The sequence below is a fragment of the Dipodomys merriami genome, unplaced genomic scaffold (assembly GCF_024711535.1).
Source record: "Dipodomys merriami isolate MVZ:Mamm:240054 unplaced genomic scaffold, mDipMer1.0.p SCAF_7, whole genome shotgun sequence".
Taxonomy (NCBI): Eukaryota; Metazoa; Chordata; class Mammalia; order Rodentia; family Heteromyidae; genus Dipodomys; species Dipodomys merriami.
The window spans coordinates 14,364,204-14,388,111 of NW_027206290.1; the positions used below are offsets into that span (position 1 = coordinate 14,364,204).

The 23,908-nt window shown below is 40.9% G+C and overlaps 1 protein-coding gene across 3 annotated transcripts in view; it reads right to left on the minus strand.

The window, feature by feature from the left end:
• Window positions 1-10,977: 10,977 nt before the first annotated feature.
• The window catches only part of Mcoln2 (mucolipin TRP cation channel 2), a 58,896-nt gene continuing 45,965 nt past the window's right edge, over window positions 10,978-23,908 (minus strand). For all 3 annotated transcript variants that reach the window (XM_070007474.1, XM_070007472.1, XM_070007473.1), the window contains 3 exons: window positions 16,731-16,937; window positions 15,517-15,632; window positions 10,978-11,989 (listed from right to left, as the gene is read on the minus strand). In XM_070007474.1, the coding sequence (XP_069863575.1) occupies window positions 11,953-11,989; window positions 15,517-15,632; window positions 16,731-16,937 (360 nt within the window). In that variant the 3' untranslated portion in view covers window positions 10,978-11,952. The remainder of the gene's footprint in view (window positions 11,990-15,516; window positions 15,633-16,730; window positions 16,938-23,908) is intronic.

Below are 23,908 nucleotides of genomic sequence, written 5' to 3' on the forward strand. Positions count from 1 at the left end.
AAGAATTATGCTCCTACGGTGAGTTGTTAATACTAATAATAATTACTATTTCACAAATATGCCAATAAAATCTTAAGTAACTGTTATCGTGTGCTCTATCAAAAAAACTACTGCCATTTATATATTTGCACAAATATAAAGCAATGCATATAGGAGTTAATCTCACCATTCACCTTTCTACCCTAGGTATAGACACATCTAAGTCTACATTTAAGGGAAGGAAAACTAGTTGTTTTTTTTTTTTCTTAGCTCAATTAGTATGACTAAAATGTCTTGCCATGCTTCTGTGCATTTGTTCTAAAATTTATTTAGGTAACTGAATTCTTGAGGTCAATTACTTGAGTCTACAACAATCACACAACTGTTCATGAACACCAAATTAATTTTTGTAAGTTTTTTATTGTGAAAATACCGTATAGAGGGGTACACCAAATTAATTTTTTAAGATACAAATTACATTGTACTACAATTATTGTCAGGGGAAAACTAGCCCCCATATAGAAGGATTCTAAGCACAGCAGCTGGGTCAACCCATGAAATCATGCTCCTCACAAGAGGCCTGAGTGGTGTGTGTTTATGATACTTCTTGCCACCACAACAATGGAGGACAACATGTTGACTGAGAACAAATGTCGTCAATCAGGACCGACCACTCACTATCACATGCCTCTGATAGGGTACCCTGAGGAGATTATGACAGTGTTTCTGGGTATTTCTGCCAGAAACACGAAACACAAGAACTACTTATGAGGAAACATCACGAAGTCCAGATAAGGAGATTTATGTAGATTCCTGACCAGTGAGGCTTCAAAATCATAATGTCAATGAAATACACTATGCAGATTGCCCAGCATGGAGACACATGCCTGTCATCTCAGCTAACTCAGGAAGTAGAAAGGTAAAACTAGCCTGAACAAAGCGAAAGACTCTGTCTAAAACAACAATTAATTGAAAAATAAATGAAAGCAAAAAGAGCTGAGGGTGTAGCTCAAGTGGTAGAGTGTCTGCCTAACAAATGTGAGGCTCTGAGTTCAAACCCTACGGCTGTATCACTATCCCTAAAGAAGAAAGAAAGGCTGAGAAACCATCCCAGATTTGAGGAGACTAAAGAGATTTTTATGACACTTAATTTTATTTTTGACCATGGATTGGCTCCTGTGCTAAAAAGAAAAAAAAAATGCTGTTTAGAGAACTATGAAAATGCTTGATGACAATGATTATAAATCAAAGGTTTGATAAAAGAGTGATTTTAATGCTAAAATTCCTGAATTAGCCATATTATGGTGATTAGACAAGAGATCACTCTAGAGCCTGAAAAACACACATGGAAGTATTACATCATCCCCTTGGTGCATTATGAAAGGTATATTGTGTCCCTTTCATAATATATGCAACCTTCTCTTAAGTTTATTTAAAAAAAAAAAAGAGGAAGACCAGCCTGGGAAAGGTGTACATATATGATATACATACAAGAGCTGATCATCAATGATCAATACTGCACCAGGCCATGAAAAGAACATGAATATCATTAAAACATGTTATTAACACCAACTCTTCTGGCTTCTGGCCAGTGAGAGGAAGAGGTGCTGGTTTTATAGGGTGGCTATCTTTTTTTCAATCTCAATGATTTGGTGATTCATTATTGTACAGGCCAAAAACCCTACCTCAGTGTATGTGTTTTTAAAATATTTTTTATTGTAAAGATACTGTACAGAGGGATTACAGTTACATGAGTAAGGTAATGAGTACATTTCCTATTGAGCATTGTTACCTCCTCCTTAGTTTTTCCCCTACCATCCCTTCCCTCCCCACCTTCCCAACTCCTCCCTCCCCGCCCCACCACTCCCTAAGTTGTAAAGTTCGTTTTTGACATTGTGTCTTGTACCTTTAAGAAGCTAGTTGGATAAGTTTCTAATTTGGGGCATGCTTGCTTTGGTCCATCAATCAGTACTGTCATACTGGTTTTCTCTGAAGGGACTGGGAAGGATAATATGATCTGTCTACCATTGTACTGGTATGTTTGAAAATAGGTTAAGCGATGTTTGAAAATAAGTACATACCCATACTTCAGAGATGTGAAATCTGTATTTCACAATTCTTGAACCAAAACCAGGCTCAATACTCCAAGTATGTATCCCCCATTCACCCAATATTTCCAGTCCTTCCCTCCCTCCCTCCCTCCCTCCCTCCCTCCCTCCCTCCCTCCCTCCCTTCTTCCCTTTCTTCCTTCCTTCCTTCCTTCCTTCCTTCCTTCCTTCCTTCCTTCCTTCCTTCCTTCCTTCCTTCCTTCCTTCCTTCCTTTGTTTTTCTGTGTGTGTGTGTGTGTGTGTGTGTGTGTGTGTGTGTGTGTGTGTGTGTGTGTGTGTGTGTGTATGTGCCTACATCTGGACTCAGAGCCTGGGAGACAGCTCTTTGCTTATTCATTCAAGGCTGGCATTTTACCACTTGAGCCACACCTCTACTTCCAGCTTTTTTTTTTTTTTGGATAGTTACTTAGAGATAAGAATCCCAGACTTTCCTGCACAGGCTGACTTTGAACCTCAATCCTCAGATCACAGCCTGCTAAGTGCCACTGGCACTTGGGTCCAGTTTATCCTTTTCAAATCTTTCTGACATCCATAATTCCATAGATATCACACTAGACTGAACTCTCCAGCTTTAAATATTGCTGCCTGGGTCTGATTTTCCAGGCTGTCAAGTACCCCTGGATGATCTTGGATAAGTGACTGGGCTTTTCTGCACTCTTGATTCTTTTATCTGTGTGCTCCAGATATGGATTCTGAGACTGGAACAGCTTACACTGCTTGTCTAATATCACTAGGCTGCCTAGTGTGAGACCTGGGAGTTAATATGTGCTCTTCAACTCCCCCACAAACATAAAACTATTTTCCCTCAGCACTAGCACAGTTTGGGTTCAAAGCATGTGGTTTAACAAGGTGTTATTTGAAATTAGAAGTCATGTTTCTCATTAAGTAAGCTAAACATTTTTCCTTCCATTGAATTCCAATCAAGAAGCATTTGTTTAGATAGAAGCACATAGCAGAAAGGAAAGAGGAAGACCACTTTGGAGTCAGCAGCATTGGGTTTAAAGTCAGTCTCTGCCACTTACTCTGTATTCAGTCTTTTCTTCTGGTGAAATGGAGATCCTGATTCTTAACCCTTAAATTCGTTAGGAGGAATAGTAGGTAGTGGGCAGTCAGCTATGTAAAGTTTTCTTTTTTTTTTAAACATACTGTTTGTGGAATGGCTGCTATTATTCTCCAGGAACCCTGCTAGGCACATGCAACAGACAGAAAATACAGGGCTTGCTGCACTCCCAGAACGAGTTGCAGTTCTTTACATGGATGCTTAGCCACTCATACAGGCCGCAGCATGGTTTTTCCCAGAATGCTTTTCAAGTTTCATTTACATTTTTAATTTTCTGGAAGTTGTCATTTTATAATAAAGTCTCTTTGATTCTATATTTCCTTTCTTCCTTCCTTCCTTCCTTCTTTTCTTCCTCCTTCCCTCTCTCCCTCCCTCCTTCTTTCCTCCCTCCCTCCTTCTTTCCTCTCTCCCTCCCTTTCTCTCTTCGTTCCTCTCTTCTTTCCTCATCATTCTATCAGCCATCCCAACTCCAAACTTCCCTTATGTGACTAGCCTCCCTTCTTGTATTCAGCTTTTTTAGAGGAGCTGTGGAAACATTTTTTACAAGGCAGATAAAAAAAAAAAAAAACTCTAGTAGAAGAATCCTCACGGCTCTACCCTCCCCTTTCTCCATCCATTACTCCGATGCCTTAAAAGCTATTCCAGGAACTTGACCTTGAAGAGAAAAATATGGGAAGCTGTCTTTATGTTAGTCTCATTTGAAAGGAAATGCATTTCCCCTGCCCCAGAGATTGGCCCAGGAGTGGGTGATCCTTTTTGCCTTGGAATGATTGCAGAACAATGGTGGCTTCCCCTCCTCATGCCCCACTGGCCATCCAGGACTACGAGCTGGTGTGGATCATTTTATAGCCACAGCTCAGCCCTGTGAACATACTAGAGAACTCCTCCTTGGGGCTGGGAAGGTGGCTCAGTGATAGAGTGCTTGCCTTGCATGCATGAGGCCCTGGGTTCGATTCCTCAGCACCACATAAGCAAAAAGAAAAAAGCTGGAAGTGGCGCTGTGGCTCAAGTGGTAGAGCGCTAGCCTTGAGCTGAAGAGCTGAGGGACAGCGCCCAGACCCAGAGTTCAGGCCCACGACCGGACCAAAAAAAAAGAACTCCTCCACCAAGCAGTGCTGGGCTGCCCACATATCCCCCAGATTCTCTGCTCCATGATCAGCCTGCAGGGCTGCAAGAATCCCCACCACTTCCTGCTTGGAGTGGTGAGGAACATCTCATGGGCTGTCTCCCTGCCTTTGCTCCCATAGGTTCAACGCACTAAGGAAGAGTTAGGAGTTTACCACCTCTAAGCCATATGGGTGCATCTGTCAGAGGATGGCAGGGTTGGAAGATGGCCTCTCTCTATGGCTGGCCTTGGCACAAAGTATTGTCTCTGCAGGGGACTGAGGGAAACTTACTGGGAGCACTTCCTGGCATTTGCTGGAAACCCCACACAATCACACTCTCTTCCTAACCTTTGTGATCCCTCTCCCAAATCTTCACAGGTCACAGCAGGAATGTGGAGGTGAGGCAGAGTCCTTTATGAGCTCTAAGCACAGCAGAAGTTTCACACAGCTCATGACAGACTGAAACTTTTAGTGGTCACACATGCAGGTCCTGGCACAATTAGAAACACAAATCTGCTTCTGGCTGAGGTCAGAGGATTTCAGAGTGTCTGGGTGTCAGGTGAGTGGAGAGGAACTAGGCAGAAAGAGAAAGTCTTGAATGAACTGCTCTGCTTTGCTCAAAACTTTGCTTAAAACATCCTAGTACCTGAGTTTCTCACTAACAGAAATTCAAAAAGGAGACCCCCTCCTTCCCCCAAAGTGAGAAGCTTCAAGAAAATGCCAGGGAATTTTCTTTTGAGAAGTGTACAGATTACATATATATATATATATATGTATATATATATGTACAGATTACATATATATACCTATTCTATAGGTATATATATTCAATGAAGTATAATCTGGTATATTCCTATAGTGACAATTTTTCAGGTCAGCTTCTTATTGTGTTTAAAGACAGAGTAATTCTCTCTGTCTCTGTCTCTCTCTATAGGTGGGTAGATAAGTAGATGGATAACAGATACATGGATAGATGATTGATATATACATATATATATATATATATATATAGAAAATATACATGTACTCATGTTCATATATGATTTTTACAGCATAACTGATTTGATTTTTATGTTTACTTGACTGCACCCTAATTATCTTTTTCTAGTCTACCTTCCCTGATCAGCTCTAAACTCTTCCAAGGTATTCAATGTCCTGGAGCCCATCTTTCTACTTTTCTAGATATCTTTCTATTATTTTGGTGTTTTATTCCTGCCAGTCCTGGGGCTTGAACTCTGGGCCTGGATGCTGTCCTTTAGCTTTTGTACTAAAGGCCAGCCCTCTACCACAGCTCCACTTTCAGTTTATTGTTGTTTGGGTGGCTTATTGGAAATAAGAGTCTTACTGAATTTCCTGCCCAGGCTGGCTCTGAAACATGATCCTCAGACTCAGCCTCCTGAGTAGGCAGGACTGTAAGCATGAGCCACCAGCACCTGGTATCCTCTATTCTTTTCCTCAATATACAACTTACATTCTACCCACTCAAAAGCACAAATTTCCTAACTAACCAGGTCCCATGTTGGATGTCTAAGCCTTTGCTATTCTGTCCTCCAGGTTTATCCAGAAAATCCTCCCCTCAAACCACTGCACGAATATGGTTAAATACAATATATTCCTTTTTTGTTGTCAGTTTTTTCTATTTGTTTTTTTCTATTTGATTATTCTTTTAGGCTGTTTGAGGATGACTTCAAATTTGTGATCCTCCTTGCCCCAGGTTCCTGAGTATTAGGGTTATAGACATGACCTACAGGCCCAGCTAATATATTCTCTAAGCTTCAAGTCTAGAATTTTTTAGTCTCAAGAGACCTTATTTTACCCCTCACAAAGACATTACCTTGGGCTGACATTGCTCCTATCCTTGATTTTGAGGTAGTGTTTCATCCACTAGATGCCAAACTTGTTGAAGGAAGGGAACTTGTAGTTCGATCCTTGTATCCTTAGTACTTAATGTAGTCCTAAAATTTAACAAATATGTGATGAATTCATGGTCCTTAATACCATCATCAGTTTCCTTCTTCATGTAATGTAATTATCTAGTGTTCTCCAGAATTAATGATGCATATCCCTTTCCGTGCTTGTCACCTAGGGAACTTCACGCTTATTAGCCGTCTACTTTCAACCCTGTATCTGGCGAAGATTAATTCTTGATAGCAAAACTGGTTTTCCCCTAAAGGCAAACCAAAAGTAGGAGTAAATTCACTATCCTTTTGTGGGTAACACATGCAGCATGGTACACACACACACACACACACACACACACACACACACACACACACACACACACACACACACACACACCAAACACACAGAGTAATGCTCTGTCCTCTAGACCTAATGTGGCAGGGTCACATGAATATATAAACTCACTTTGTCAGGGTAAACTTTCCTCTTGGGGAACATCTGCTCAACCTCGAGGAGAGAGTAATGACCACAGCCCACGAACGGCAGGAGAGAAGTAATTTACTGCTGCTAGGCAATTAGTATTGCTAGAAAAAAAAATTGCTTTCATTTAAAATTCTCTTGAACCATATGTATCATGGCTCATGGGATAATTTATGTATCATTAGAAACTAAGACACATAGATCACACTAATAAATTATCTCCCACATTTACCATAGCCAATAACTCCCAGGAGTCTTTAAGAAGTCAGAGTGTTGCTGTCCTTGTTATGTAAGGTGGTGTGGCATGTTCACAGCCATCCATTCACTCATGGGTTCTCCAGCAGAGACAGATGGCAAGAGACATAATTTCCATTATTTCACGCACTGGTTTACAGCAGCATTTGCTATAAATGAGCCCAAAGTAGAACAGACATGAGTTTAATTGTTTTCCCTAACTACTTGAGTGTCTATTTGGAAATTTGGTTTAAGTCCTCCCGATGCTAATATGCTTTTTTTTCTCCAAGACAGAGCATCTTTAATTAGTCCTACTGGTTCTCATTCACACATAGGCCCTTCAGACTAAAAGCTGTAAAAAGAATCACTGGAGAAGGGTGTGGTAGTACAAACCTGTAATCCCAGCTGTGTGGAAGGTATAGATAGGAGGACAGTTCGTAGGCCAGCACCAGTCAAAATGCAAGACCATTTGAAAAATAACGTAAAGGTAAAGGAGATTGGAAGTGTAGCTCAGATGGTTGAACCTCTGCCTAGCAAGTGTGAGGTTCTGAGTTCAAACCCCAGTACCACAAAAACCAACCAAACAAAAATTACTGAAGGGAATGCTTGTAGGTCCAGTGTATTGGGCAGGTCTCAGAGGACATCACTGCACAAAGTCTGAAGATGATGGCAATGGACAGATCGACTTGAGTTTAGAAGTCATATCACCCTACATTCATTCTGTGTCAAGGGAAAAACATGAAATAGAAATCCAGAAAGTGAGGCTTTTGTCTGAAGGATGGAGGAAATGAGCCAAAGGAGACAATCAGAGCACCCAGCCTGCCCCCAAAACATGGCTGCTCACCAACTCACTCACCATGATGTTTAATCTTTGTCCTGGCTGGCTGAGACCACATGTTTATGGGGGACAGAAAAAAAACAGTGTCCCTTGTGAACACACAGTCTCATGAAAAGATATGGAGGAAACTAAAAAAATACGAGTAAATATTAAGCCAATCTGAAAGGGCAATAGGCTGTAGGATCCCAACTGTATTATGTTCTGGAAAAGGACAGGCCGTAGAGACAGCACAAAGAGCAGTCGTTGCTAAGGGTTGGAGCAAGAAGGTGGAAGGAATGAGCAAGCAAGTTTGTAAGACAGTGAGACTAGCATGGTGGGAACATATTACAAAACCCAAAGTGCACAAAACCAAGAGTGAACCCTAATGTAAACTACAAAACCAGGATGATGAGCCAAGGCAGGTTCACCAATAGGATGGACAAATGTCCCCTTCTGGTGTAGGACACTGATGAGAGGAGAGGCTGGCCACGTGTGGCAGTTGGGAATTTATGGAGGCTGTCTGCATTTTCCTCCCAATTTTGCTATAGACCTAAAATTGCTCTTTTTTTTTTTTTTTTTTTACAAAAAAATAAAAGCAGTTCTAACTCAGCTTGACTCCTCACAGACTAGCAGGTAACTGTCTATTCATCCCTTGGTTACAAAGCTAAGCCAAAATGTTTTTCCAGGCTTCAAGCATGGGCTTCCACCTGGTCAGTGTGCACTTCTGGTCAGTGTGCACTTCTTGCACATATTACAGTATAAGCCCTCCACAGGAGTTAGGGAAGTAGCAGAAATCCAATGTGGCTTTGGCTAAATATCTCCATCACCTGTCCATATTTCACCATGTTGGATCAGCACAGGCCATGAAGCAATCTGGCCTGTACTTGGCACATTCTGGTGAGACTGGTAAGAGCAAAAGGCCCCTGGTAGAACATTGAGGGTCTCCCCATGTGGAAGGACCAAGGATGTGTGACTCTCCAGTACACTTACTGTTCCATCAGGACAGCTATGCCTCTATGACAGGATATGGAGGCTGCTTTGCCATGCCATTCCTCCACAGCTAGGTGTACACTCATTGGGGTTGAAATGATAACCACCTCCAGGACAGAGTTAATGGGGAACTTCTGCATGCTTCAAGTCCTAACAAAAACAAAGTCCGTCAAAACAAAGATCTATCTTCATGGCTAGTCCAGGTGAGACTTTTACAGTTGAAGACCATGCAAGGAAAGCACTTTTTTTTTTTATTACTGAAACCTAATCATCACTGAGCATTTAAAGAGCCATGTTCTGTTATATACACTTTAATATTTCACTCATTGAAAGTAAATTCTCACAATCTCCATTTTACACCTGGGGAGACTGAGGCATGTGTCCTGTGCACGGAGACTCAGGAGGAGGAAAGTGCAGGCAGATTAGCTGTGGAAGCCATGATCTTCATGTCTGCAGCACTTCCAGGGAGCTACCTGGCAAGAAGATCAAGGGGAAAGAAAGGCTAGGTTTCATTTCATGCCAGATTTTGCATGAGCAGTGTGACTTAACTGTCACACTTTATTGAGATTTATTATTATTAAGCTTGTCTAGAGCCTCAACGTTTCTGTGGTAAGGCTGAGTTAGAATTTTCACTCCAGAGGTTTCCATGGCCACATTTTCTCCTCCCATTCCAGGTCAATGAGCTGAAGACATTGCATTTGCCTTTGACTGTGTCACTGCAAGTCAGGAAGGTAAATTCTAGAAGGGGTGGAGACTCCATAATAAAACTAGTAAGGCAGAAAGAATGTCTCCTCACTTTCACAGTGAACTCCTCAAGTGGAGGCCTAGCAGAAAAGAAAGAAAATGGTTTTAGATGTATGGATTAGCAGAATTTTGAGGCAACATTGTTCAATAAAATCCAAATAATACACTTGGTAAAGTGACAATTGTCTGAAATTACGTAAAATGAAGAAAATAATGTTTCCACCAATTCAGGGTAACTTTGAGGAAAAAAAAGAGTTTCCTACCCTTTCAGGAAAAAAAAATAAAAAGAAACATGGAAACTAGTAAAAGAGTAACATTATTCAAATGGCACTCACAGCTTTGGACTAGTTGAGAAGCAATTCTGTTCAAAGACAAGGATTAGGGAGTTGTACTCAGAAGTTAATAAGTGGTCTAACCACATAGCTGATTCTGGAGTCATGTAAAGGAGCCAAAATCTATCAGTCTAACAGTCTTGTTTAAAAAGCAAACATAAGCCAAGTGCTAGTGACATATGCTTTTGGTGGTGGTGGTGGGAGTAGTCATGGCGCTTGAACTTGGAGCCTTGGCAATGTCCCTGAGTTCTTTTGCTCAAGGCTAGCACTCTACCACTTTGAGCCACAGCACCAGTGATGTATAATATTAGCTGGAAACAGATGGATCACAGTTCAAGAACAAGCAAAAAAGCTCATGAGACTCCGTCTCAACCCATAGCTAGGTAAAGTGGCACACACATATCATTGTAGGCTGTTGTGTTTGAGAAAATTGTAGTTTGAGGCAGGCCAGGTTAGGAAAGTTCCCAAGACTCCTTTTCAATCTGTAGCTAGGTGTGGTGTCATGTATCTGTCATCGTACGTACAATAGGAGTCCTAAAATAGGCAGATCAAGTCCAGGCACATGCCTGGACAGAAAGTGAGCTACCTATCTCAAAAATAACCATCATAAAGAAGGGCTAGGAATGTACAGCCATAGAGCATCTGCCCTGAGATAAGGGTTCTGCTTAATTCATTTTCATTCTTCACCAACAAACTCAAGTCATTGACCTTTGAGATTGCACAAATATACATCTATGCATGAGCAATATTAATCCATCATCACTAAATATTTAATAACTCCTATATGCTAACCCCTATCACTGCTTTTTAAAAATTAGAAATTTTTTAGACAAGTAGTTTATAGAAATTGCTCCTCATTTTTCAGATATTAAGAGATAATGCATTTTAATAAATACAAATGGCACCACTATATGATGAAAATAAATTTATTTAAAGAAAAATTGCTTGACAATGTAAATCCCCAATGCAGTGGAGACCCATTGTGAATATAGGTGACCACGATGAATGTTGATTGCCACATGTTGTGTGACTCCAGTCAGGATTAGGACAAATGATGAGGTATGCAAATATTTTGTTTCCAATTCATCCCACCGAGTTTGCCAGTTGTCACTCCATATCATGATGAGGAAGAAAACCCATGGGAAAACAGACCAAGAAATATCTATTGTAAGATAGATATCTATTGTCTCCTGTTGATTTAAATGCATTTTTTAATTTGTGTGTGTGTGTGTGTGTGTGTGTGTGTGTGTGTGTGTGTGTGTGTGTGTGTGTGTGTGAATCCTGGGGTGTGAACTCGGGGCTTACGCACTGTCATTGAGTTTTTTGCTTAAGGCTAATGCTACCACTAGAGACAATGCTCCATTTCTGGCTTTTTGGTAGTTAATTTGAGATAAAAGTTTCATAGACTTTCCCACCCTGGCTGACTTTAAATCAAAATACTCAGATTTCAGCCTCTTGATTAGCTAGGATTACAGGTGTGAGGCACCAGCACCTGGCTTAAGTGCTATCTTTACATGGCTTAATACTCCAGCTTGGTATCTTAATTTGATATTGCAGCGAACTGCGAAGATCATGAATTTCAAGAATCACTTGGAAAAAAAAATCTTTTCATGACAATGAACATACTGCATGGCTTTAAACACCTTGTTTTCCATACTAGCAAAGGGGAAAGGGGTTTCCATCCCCACATTATCCTGTCCTGAGTTATCAAATTAATGGAGAATTTCATTGCCCTTTTTGTTTCCATGCTGGGGCTTGAACTCATGGTCAGGACACTGTCCTTGGGCTTTTTGCTCAAGGATGGCACTCTAAATCTTGTAACAGAGCTCCACTTTCAGTTTTTTTGTGGTTAATTGGAGATGAGTCATACAGAATTTCTGCCCATGCTGGCTTCAGTTCATGATCCTTGAATCTTAGTCACCTGTGTAGACAGGACTAGAAGCCTGAGCAATCAGCACCTGGGTCCATTGTCCATATTTCAATGGCACTAATGTTTTGTAGTAACCTGCAGTTTGTTTTTATCCACCAAGTTCATAAAGTGACTTTGAAACTTTGGTTCCGATTAGCCAGCTGACAGTCTTCTTGCTTAATGCACAGTTAAATAAGCCAATCCTTTCGGACCTACTGGTCCAAGACATCTGGGGTACCTCTGCATTTCCACTGCATAAGGAGCCTGACAGTTGTCCATAGCTGAAGGACTTTAATTAATAAGCATCAAGTCATCATCACTTCCTTCCCTACAAATAGAAACAGGGAAGAGGAAGAGAAAGAAGAGCAATGAGTTAAAAAAAAAAAACCCTTCAGTAAGTCATCAGAATACTCTACATCCTAGGCACACATGGGTAACAGGAGTACAACGTAAAAGGAGGGAAGTTTGCATTATTTGAGGTTTAGTGCACGTTTCTGGAAACAACTTGTGAGCAGCCATTCATCTCTTAGGACCCTCCATCCCTCTTTCATAATAAAGCCTTATCAATAGTCACAAGGGCTGGTTTTCTTCCTTTACTCCAATAAATAAGGAGGAAATTTAACTTACAACTGCTCAATAAAACATCCTTCTCCAAAATACCACATCCCTTTAGCCTAGAAGTGCTTTCATGGGCCACCTGGCTTACCCTGGTAACACTGAAGAAACAGAGAGGTTTAGGAGAGGTCATAGGATACAAGTGATCAGTGTCAGAGTCTAAAACAAAACCCAGGTATTTTGATGACCAGGCTAGTAGCTCTGTCAACAATTCAAAGGGAATTCATAGGTGGGCATTGCCAGACTGCTTTGTTGAAAAAAAGCAACCACATTCACATCCTGCAGGGGGCAGAGCTGAGGGGGTTGACAGTCATCTGACACAAATCTTTGCAGAGCTTTTATTACCCAAGTTGCCTCAGCAAGGTCCCTTTCCAATATGTATTTATTCTCCATATCCTTCCCAGTTTCATTCTGTTCTTTCCTTTTTAGCCTTTAAATACATCTTGGTATAATCTCTGATGGGACCAGCACAATCACTTGTTCCCAAGGTCTCATTGCAATCTACCCCTCCCATCAGACTCCATGACTCATATACTTTCTACAGGAATCATCAGATCTTCCTGGTATCTATGTTTTGGTTCATTAATCCCACTAACATCACATGGCAAGAACCATTTCTATGTGTTTGATATACTTGTTATAACTCAGTATCTGATGATCTCATGCTTTTGCTCATTGGCAGGTACCCTCCTACCTGAGCCACACCTCCAACCCCTGATAGACTCTTTTTTCAAAACCATCATCCTAGGTCTGTAATTTCCTTGATGGACTCTATTATTCCCCTTAATTCTTTCATCCCTCATATTGGGCTCCCCATCCTTCCCACCATGCATCTTCTAAACAGGCCTTTAGCACATATCAAGACAACTGTCTGCTGATATTGCTCCCTCCTTTCACCATTCAGGCCCATTCTTAACATATAAAGCGTCTGGTCCTATCTCAGAACTACCTTTATTCTAAATGGCTGCACAAGAAAACATTTAACAACTTTCTAGTTTGAGGGGTTTTGTTTTTGTTTTTTTGGTAATGGAAAACAGGTCCCAAGCTAGAGTACCAAAAAGCCTGTCACTAACCTTTTACAATTCACAGCCACATTCTCCAGTGCAATTTCTTCCCTCTTATAGTTAACTACATAATTAGAAAAACAATTCTGAGAAACTTTCCCTATCCAGGCTGACTCTTAGAAGTCAGCTTCCTATTAAGAAAATTAATTTCCTCTTTTCCCAGCTTCCACAACAACAATTTAATGCTCTGAGAAGCTGAAATGTGATTTTGAAAACTCAATTCTCCTAGAAGACCTCATTTCTTATTTACCAGACAGTCTTTGGATAGGCTCACTCACATCATTTCAAATCCCAAGATGTGATATGAATTGATTAACAGGAAAAAAAATACATCTTATGGTTTTAAGTAGCAATGATATTCTTCCATCTTCCTCAAGGAATTTGACTGAAAGAACCTTCTTGAAAAACAAGGGTAGTGCACAAAAACTCCCACCAATAACTTCTGATGAAAACTTGGAGAGACATATGGAAGAAAACTGTCTCCATCTGATCCCCAGTCCCCAAACCACTGGTAGTATATGTTGTCCACTAAGGTCTTAGCCACTTTTCTGAGTCCAATGCAGCAAGAAAAAAAACAAAAACAAAACCCTCAGATGTGTCAGGAAGAGCTACAAGTTCTTGCTCCCAACCAAGGCCACACACAGCTTCCTCTCAAAGAGTCTTCCTTCTCTGCCGTGGAGGCAATCCATGCCACATACTGTGAGAAGAAAAACTGCCATAAGACATTCCCAAAGCCCCACTTCCAAACAAAAAGAAAAAAGAGAGAGAACTCTGAGCTCTTTCTTTGCTCCCTTAAAAGATCAGCCTCCTTTCCTCAAAAGACTTCACATAGATCTCCCCTATGATCCAGCAATCGCACTTTTGGGCATTTACCCAAATGTATACAAACAAGACCACACTAAAGCTACCAGCACAACTATGTTTATTGCAGCATTATTTACCATAGCTAAGATATGGAACCAACCCAGAAGCCCCTCAGTAGATGAATGGATCAAGAAAATGTGGTATATATACACAATGGAATTCTATGCCTCCATCAGAAAGAATGACATTTCCCCATTTGTTAGGAAATGGAAAGGCTTGGAAAAAATTATATTAAGTGAAGTAAGCCAGGCCCAAAGAAACATAGGTCCCATGGTTTCCCTTATTTGCAATATCTAGTATAGGTATGAGTCAAGCGGAAAAGGTCAGATAATGTGATGTTAGGAAAACGAACCCTTAAATATGTATTTTAATGTTTTCGTTTCTTTCATGCATGTGTTTCTAACGCATTTATAAGATTATTTCTTTGTTGCTTTGTATGTCCCTCCCCCACAGTGTAACCCCCGCTTTCACTTTATTTGATGTCACTATAACATGTGGAGGAGATGGGGACAAACAAGTCGTTTAAGGATTCAGGTGGACCTGTTGCAACAAGGAGAATTACAAAATGTCATGTCAAAGCAAGCTTTACAATGTCGGTGTGGGGGGGGAGGGGGTATGATTGGGTGGGGGGGAGGGGGGAGGCTGGGAAGGGAGGTGAAGGGTAAACAAAGGAGGAGGCTGCAATGCTTGGTAAGAAATGTATGCATTATCCTGCCAATGTAATTGTAACCCCTCTGTACAGTATGTTCTCAAATAAAATAAAATAAAATTAAAAAAAAAAAAGATCAGCCTCCTGAATTATAAACCACAAATATTGAACTTTGGAAAAAATAAAAAGAAATTCTTGCCAGGCACTGGTGGCTCACACCTATAATCCTAGCTACTCAGGAGGCTGAGATCTGAGAATCACAGTTCCAAGCCAGCCTGGACAGGAAAGTCCATGAGAGTCTTATCGCCAACTCACCACCAAAACCCAGAAGTGGCCCTGTGGCTTAAAATGGTAGAGTACTAGCTTTGAGCAAAAGAGCTCAGGGACAGAGCACAGACCCAGAGTTCAAGCCTCATGACTGGGGGGGGGGGGAGGGGGGGAGAGGAAGAGGGAGAAGGGATCAACCTCCTGACTTTATGTCATGAAGCCTTCTACACAAACCTGTTTTACAAGAAACAACATATTTCTAAAGCCAATTTGGGTGGATAAACTATTGTTCACAAAGGGCAGATTTCACAGTATGGTGTGAGCATTGGATCAACTCTTTCTTAAGGCAACACAGCAGCTCACCTCAGGAGCCTGGAGATTACATGCAATACTGACCTCTGACAGCCGACTTGGGTCTGGAAGGTAATGGTGTCTTTCTCATACTCTTTGATGCAGCATCCCTTCAGGAATTCTTGTAGATCCGTTTCAGGAAACCCATTCTGCTGATATTTCTTTTTTAAAAGCACACAATGCTGTTACCTTCTTTATAGAGCATGAAAAATTGCTCTCTTTGTCAACAAACCACCCCACCTTTGCTGAAAGAAAACTCTCCCACAGTGCTAGCTCAGATCCAAAGAGCTCTATTGATGATGATGAATCAATGTGCCAGTTCCAGAACAGCCACACCAGGGCTGCCACAGGAACAGGGAACAATACAGAGGAAAACCACTGAAAGAGAGCTGTGGGAAGAGCAGAAGAGTGTTGACAGAGGGAAAGAAGGAAACAGTCAAAAGTAGAAAGTTAGAATGTGAATAGTGAGAGCAGAGAAGACATCCCACTATATACCTTGTGCACCTAGAATCTTCTGGAATGTAAACCACTTGCTCTACTTTTATAGAAGTGGTCCACTGAGTGGAACAGAGGTCAGTGGGCTTTCCCAATAGACACAAAGACTCTGGAAGTCCCTGTACTTCACACTTAGTGAAGTTATTCACCTTAATATTTAGACCTCCTACAAGAGTACAGTTCTTTCTTGCCACATCGGATGCTAGAGCCAACCACCATGCCCAACACTAGAATCTACACATACACACCAACTGCTTCATTTTCCTAAAAGACTGGCTTTATGCTGAGTTAGTCTGGGAAGAGGCTGAGCAGAAGACAGCACCCAAAGGCATCAACATGGTACCCCATGTTGATCAGGCACTGACCCTGAAAGAAAGTTTTGCATACATCCTTTCTTCTGTGGAGGTACCAGCACCCAAGGAAGTGATCTTCCTCCATGCTAATTCAAATAACTAGGTTTGGCCTCAGGGAGTCTGGAACATATCAGGTAGTTTAGGAAAGTGGGAAGCCTTTGCTTTCATATGGCCACCGGAAGGCCTATACGATCAGCATGAAGTGTGGTACTATCCAGCTAGTTTTCAGGGTGGCTTCTCATCAATTAAATTTAGTTAGCCCTGTGGGCAGGAATATTAAGTGGTACAGAGTGCAGCAACCTGGCTGCAGGAAACCAAAAGATTCATTTTCAACAAAAGCTAAATAAAATAATCATGCTTAAATAAAAACACGGTATTTTCCTATGGTCTGATTTTACACAGTTTGCATACCTTAATAGTGTCATAAGAATCCGTAATCAATGCAATGAAAAGGCTGAGAATCATGTATATAAAAAGGCTAATGAAGGAATACAAGTAGAGGCGGCTGAACAGCCATACTAAGATGCTCTTCTGCTGGATCTGAGCGAAGGTTGCAAACATGTCATCACCGTTGACCAGGGAAAACAGGCACTCAGAAACTAGGATCAGATTTTCAAACTGTCGGGAGGAAACAGAAATTAGCTTCTGAGATAAGACATCCATCCAACAAAGCAGAGAGATATGGTTAGCTTCTCTTTTTTAAAGTGGTCTTTCTGTTTTGTTGTTGTTGATGATGATGTTTAGTCATACTAAAAGCATTCCTTTTAAGACAGCTAGAAATCCACAAAAACAGGAAACATTCAACTCTTGTCTGTCCACTGTGCTCTCAGAAATAAATATTTGACATTTGTCTTGGCATTTCCCGTGCACTTTTTACACGGTTTTACTCCTATCATCCAACAAATTTTGGTTCTCATTTTTTTCTACTTCACATCGACAGCTTTTCCTTTTTAAAGCAGACAGAGCAAGTTTACTTGAAAATGAAAGAAAGCAGCGAAAGTCTCTCCTAAAAGAGGGGCCCAAAAAGACAAGTCCAATAAAGTCTTCTTGGCAGGTGAGTTTTATAGTAGAAGGCTCCTCCCATATCTCCTCCCATGGGCTTTGTGCTGATTGATTAATGGTTTGCAAATGTATCATCCTGATCCTTTTAATTGGTTGAATGGGTACCCAGAGCATTATGGGAAGAAGCAGCATTTGAGTGGGAAGCCAGGGTACTATGGGAACAAGAGGCATCATGAGGAGTCACATGTTATCAGCCACACACATAAAAAATCTTATGTTACTCACACAGAGAAAGTATGGTTATCTAATAAGTTATCCTTGAAAAAGCCAAATTGACATACTTCTCTACCACTGGAGACACCATGTCTGCTAATTTGAAGAACAATGGAACAAACACTTCTGCAAATGTTTTTTTCCTGTTGTAGAGTCTAAGAGTTAACATTTTTAAGGCTATGAACTGCCAAACTGCAGTGGTTGTACACTCTGACCAGCAACCTTTAAAATTGACTGAGATGTAACACAGGACCACAAGATCTTGCTAAATGGTTTTGCCATAGTCTTTCCAACATTCCTCCGGGTAATTTTAGCATGTTAAAAAGTAAAGGATGTCAGAAGAGAGAAGTATTGAAAGAGAAATAAACATAGCTAATGACTTCCAATCATCCCTACCTGAATGAGCAAGTAGTCCACAATCAAGACAAACAGTAAGAAAGTAGGGATGGTAGCTCATATCTGTAATCCAAGCACTCAAGAGCTAAAGCAGGATGATCAAGAGCTTCAGGAAGATCAGGAATCCAGGCTACATAGCATACTGAGACCTTGTCTCAAAACCAAACAAAACAAGATTGACAATAAGGTCCCTTGGCAGAGCTGAGATGCGCTGTGCAGGTAAGGTACCCTTAGCCCTAGAAGGAGGAGAAGGTTGGTGCTGCACCCAGGGGTAGTGGCTGGAGGGTGGTATCTGCCGCATGCTGTTCAGGACCTCACTGGATCTTTCTTCTTTATACTTCAGGCTCAATCTAGCCCATAATAGACACAAGTAAAAGAAATTCTAATCAAAGCAGTAATGTGATCTGGTCTGTGTTTCTCAAAGTAGCCAATGGATGTGGAAGCTGTCCTAGAATGGGAAAAGCCCTTGGCAGGATGCCAGACAGAGGTGGCTAGGAGTCTAGGTGAGAGGGAGAGGCCTGATTGGACAAGCAAGAGGGCAGGGAGAAAGTACATCTGAAGTATGGATAAGAGAAGGGGCTAGCTATGGGCTCCGTTTTAGACAAGGTGATGTGATATCCCAGGAATGCTGACAGTAGGTAGTTTGGTTGAAGGTGTACACTGGCGTTCAGGAGCCAATCCCAGGCCACGATGGAATAAATATCACTCACTGGACCTGGTAGTCAGCCATCCTGGCTTTGAGAGGTTGACCTACTGCCACATCCAATAAAAACAAACAACAGGCACTAAATAAAAACATCTCTGGAGGTGGTGAGTTAAATATTTGGTAAGTAGGAAAAGCTTGTACGGAGACATCATAATCTAGTAGGCAAAAAAAAAATGTTTCATAGAAACACAGATCCAAATTTTGAGCCAAATTCCACACTCTGGCAGTCAGGACTGTATGTTCATGAAGTCAGCGTGAGCTCTGGCAGTCAGGACTGTATGTTCATGAAGTCAGCGTGACTCTGAGGAGATAGGACAGCTTTGAGAGTGTATGTCTAAGACATCATGACTTGAAAGTTGTGCTATTACTTCACATGCAAAAAAAAAAAAAATCTCCCACCACCCTTACCAGAAAAAAAAGGGTTTTCCTTCCCAATTCTCCTATTTCTCTCATTGATTTCAATCTCCTGCCAAAAAAAAAAAGATTAACTTGAAATAATCAAATACTCAAAACTATGTGCTGAAGTTCCTAACAATCTTCTTCTGTCAGTCTCAGGCCAGTCCGGTCTTCTGTTTTGCCGATTCATCCTTTCTATGCCACTCTTACATCAACACTTAATTAGGATAACATTATAGGATTATTAGTGAAACTTGTCTTCCATTTCAACCTCTTTACTCTCCATTCCAGGCTGCAGTAAAACTTAAGCTTTACAGAGCGTGGCTTTCAAGTCATTTGAAGTCATTTCAACATTGTTATTCATAACCATTATACATCTCCCTCTTGTGTGCACATATGAATCATTTCAAGCCACCAACAAGTGGAAGTGGAGACCTAATAAATTTACTGGTTCCCACTTGGATATTTTCGTGCTATAAGAATTGGCTATGAGTTCGTTTCAGTGAGTAAATTCTGTGGAAGTATGCTTCAAATATTCCCCCGGTAAGGTCCTAATGTGTTTCCAGTTAGAAGGACATGTGTACCAAGAACTGTGTTGACTCTTGCCAGAGTGTAAGCCTTGGTGCCCAGAGGACATTTAATAAATATTAAAAGGGTATTTCCATAAAATGTCTCTGTAGATTCTATGGGACTACAAAGAGAACCTAAAGTTCACTTCACAAATGAGCATTTGTGATTGAGCCAAAAAGAACTGCCATTTGAATGCAGTATAACCTGCAATAGCTTATGTGGAAGAATGATGGTAAAGTTTGCTTTAAGAGCTGGTGGCCAGAATCTCATGTAACATTTGGATCAAATGTTGTCACTGGCTCAGAGATTTTTGCGTAAGAGATTCTCAGCTAGTGCCAAGCGTAAAGGTGTGATGCGGGATCTGGGGAATCTTAACCATAAAATCCAACAATTTTCCAATGCTTTGGACTCCTCATGTTTAAAATGGGGACAATGCAAAACTACTGCTTATGCCTCATACTAGAGAAAACCTTCTGGGAATGTGAAAACCACATTAGAGAAATGCTTAATCATTCAAGATGAGGTTTGGAAGAACATCAATAGTCTCTAGCACTCTGTGCCCAGAGATCTTCAAAGGGCACAGAGCCAAAGTCCATTAGTGCTGGAGATAAACCTATCAGTAGGACACTTTTCATTCCTTTGTTCCTTTTAGTTGACCCACTGAAATTAAAGATTACAGGAAGACAGAAAGCTAAGATGTTTAGGACACTGGCTAACTCCAAACAGTAGCATCCCATTGTAACTTTCCGATATCTCCTCTTTAGAGGTGTTTTATGTTTTAACTATATATCCTTCACACTAAAGCTTTGTTGTGATTCTAAAGTGCTTTGCGGAAATGCTTGCAGTTGTCCTTGGTATTAAAGGGCCTCAGGGAACTCTTGGGGAAGGAAGATACCAAGCAGTTTGGATACATTTGAGGGAAATTTTACTGCAAGAGGTAAAGAAGGAGAGAAAAGCAGCATAAGACTGGAATTCTTTCCCTCTGCTGACCTGTGCATTTCCTGACTTACCTCAAGCATACATGACCTCAGTCTATCAGCCTGGCTAGAGACCAGGAATGTGGTACCTACACAGACCTGCCAGGGATTCCCAGAGATATCCCTCATCCCTCCACTAGCTAGGGCTTAAAGGGAAGCTGACATTAAGTGAGACACACAGCTTAAAATCCACTATCCCAAATAATAACCTCTCCCCATGTGGGACTGTATAGTACCTGACATGTGGGATGTCCAAATTGAGGTGTACAAAAGATACCACACTTTGTCAAATACTTAGTCAAAAAGCAGTGATATTTTTCACTGCTTACGCACTGAAACAATATTGGATATGCTAGGTTCCATATAATATATAATTTAAATGAATTTCATATTTGTTTTACTATGGCGATTAGAATACTGTAAAGTCTACACATGGCTCCATTTGTGCTCATATTACATTTTTATTGGACACTGCTGGCCCAGAGCACCCCTATTTTACCTTGATCTGATGAAAGGACAAAACTGAGCATGTGGCAATGTCGCTGGACTCAGAAAGCAAATGGCATCACTTTCCATGAGGTGATCTTGGCACACATTAAGAGATTAAGATAGATTCCAGGGTTTTTTCCTTACCATTGATGTAGAAGTACAGCCCCAATTCTCTTGCAATGTTCTGTCTTAGATTATACCAAAAAAAAAATCTCTATAGAGAACTGGCAAACACATATGCACTAAGGTCAGGCAGATCAGGGTTTAAATACCATTTCTGTCACTCATTATCTGGGTGACCTCAGAAAAAGTATCCAAACATTTTTTCTATAAAGGATTCTTCCTTACTGTAATGTTCTTTAAAAAAAAGAAAAGAAAGAAAGGATAATCTTTTCCCACGGGGAAGAAAAGAGGAAATGCTGTAGTTGTACTTTGTTTTGCTGTTGGTTGTAGAGCTTGAACTCAGGGACTGGGTGCTGTCCCTGAGCTCTTTGGCCCAAGGGTAGTGCTCTTCCACTTTAAGCCACAGCTCTACTTCTGATTTGGGGATGGTTAATTGGAGATATAAGTCTCACAGACTTTCATTCCCACGTTGGCTTCAAGCCATGGTCCTGAGATCTCAGCCTTCTGAGTAGCTAGGATGACAAGTATGAGCCACCAGCACCCAGCGGTAATATTATAGTTTTGATCTCAAATATCAACCCAAAGGGCCATGTATTATAGGCTTAGTTTCCAGCCTGAGGCAATATTGGGTAGGTTGAACCTTTAGGAGGAGGTCTACCAGGGGGAAGTTGGGTCATTAGGGGTGTGTGCTTGCAGGAATTATTGGAACCTTAGTTCCTTTCTTTCTCCTTTTCTTCATGGTCACTGTAGGGTGAAATACATTCCTCTGACACTCATTTCCACCATGATGTCTTGCCTTGTTACAGGCCTAAATGCAACAGAGCCAAGTGAGCATGAACTGAACCCATTGGCCAAACTGAATTTTTCCTCTTTAAACGTTGACCCTCTCAGGCATTTTGTCACAATGACAGAAAGCTGACTACCAGGATAGGGTGGTGAACACACCAAGAAATAAAGACTTAGGCACCAGGCCTTACAAACAGCACTTGAGAATAGTAGCCCACTTAGTAAAACTCAAGCAACATTAACTGAGAAAATTGCAGAATAATTATGGGGTGGAGAACACAGGAAGCCAGTGGCAAAGGAGATAATACCACTTGTCCTGGAGTCTTAGGAGCCAATGAGTTAAAGCCAAATTGTTAGGCTCAATATTTATTCCACACAGTGCAACACTGCCCTCTCATGACAAAAACATGCAACAGCTTTCAGAGCCTAAAATGAGGAAGAAAAATGCAAATTTTCATGGACACTAAGACAATGAGTTCTCCAGATCAGAAATACCATATCAAAGAGAAAATTTGCTGGTGGGGGAGGGTTGCTGGTCCTTGGTCTTGAACTCAGGCCCTGGGCGCTGTCCCTGAGCTGTATTTTGTTCAAGGCTAGCAGTCTACCACTTGAGCAACCACTCCACTCTGGCTTTTTGAGGGGGAAAGGAGGTAGTTAGTTGGAGATAAGAGTCTCATGGACTTTCTGCCTGGGATGGCTTTGAACTGTAGTCCTCAGACCTCAGCCTACTGAGTGACTAGGATTGTAGGCATGAGCCCCCAGTGTCCAGCTTTCAAAGAAATATTTTCCTCATGAGTCACCATCAAGGAAGTGATATGGAATTGGAAAATTGATCATATCATCAAGGTTTACTCTTGAATCATAAGTTGTCACTTTGTTAATTATTCCTATTTTTCAATTAAGAAAAATTGTTATTCTCTTTGGGCTTATTAAATACGACACTTGGAGAAGAAAACTATAATGTGTATGTTTATTTTAGTAGGACAGCAGAGAATGTTTGAACTTCAAACTCTCAATTTACTCTGTGGAGTCTGGAACCCAGATTTGACCACATATTTTGGTTAATGTAGCTGTCAATCTCAAAATTTAGGATTGAAATGTTACCCAAATTTAGTAGCAAGCCTTTGCTTTCTTGCCTTCTTTCTTTTTTTTTAGCCATTTTATCCTTGCAGTGCCCTTGATACTCACAGGGATGGAATAAGAAAAAATGCAGCAATGCTGATCATCGTGCTTAACACCCAAGCAACAAGAGCTAGCTACTGCTGTTTGCTGGCTTTTGTAATTTTTCTTGTTTCATTAGCCATGGATCCGTGGAAGAAAAATTGCAAGTCATAATAACTCCTTTCATTTCTGTGTCATTTCATAAATTACCTTCCAATCAATGTTATCATTTCAAAACCAGAACATCTTAGTAGCACTTTGACATTGCTTAGATTCCAATGCTGCCTGTAGCTCAGCAACAGTGTGGAACACAAATTTTGATCTTTAATAAGACAGAAAGATGGTACTTTGATCAAAACCGCCTACAAAGATGTGCTTTCATTTCAATCAGAAATAAATTGGTCATTCGAAGCCGAGTCTTTACTTACCTCCCTCCATAGCTAGCAAGAATGAAAAACCTAAGTCTTCCAACTAAAAGATCTTGTAATAACTTTCTTATTTACTTATGCATTTATTTATTTTTGCCAGTAATGGGGCTTGAAATCAGAGCTTCACTTTCTTGCTTTGCTTTTTCACGTACGGCTGGTGCTCTGCCACTTGAACCACAGCTACACTTCTAACTTTTTACTTTAATGGGAGATAAGAGTCTCATGAACTATCCTGTTTGGGCTGGCTTTGAACTATTATCCTCTGTTCCCATCCTCTTACAT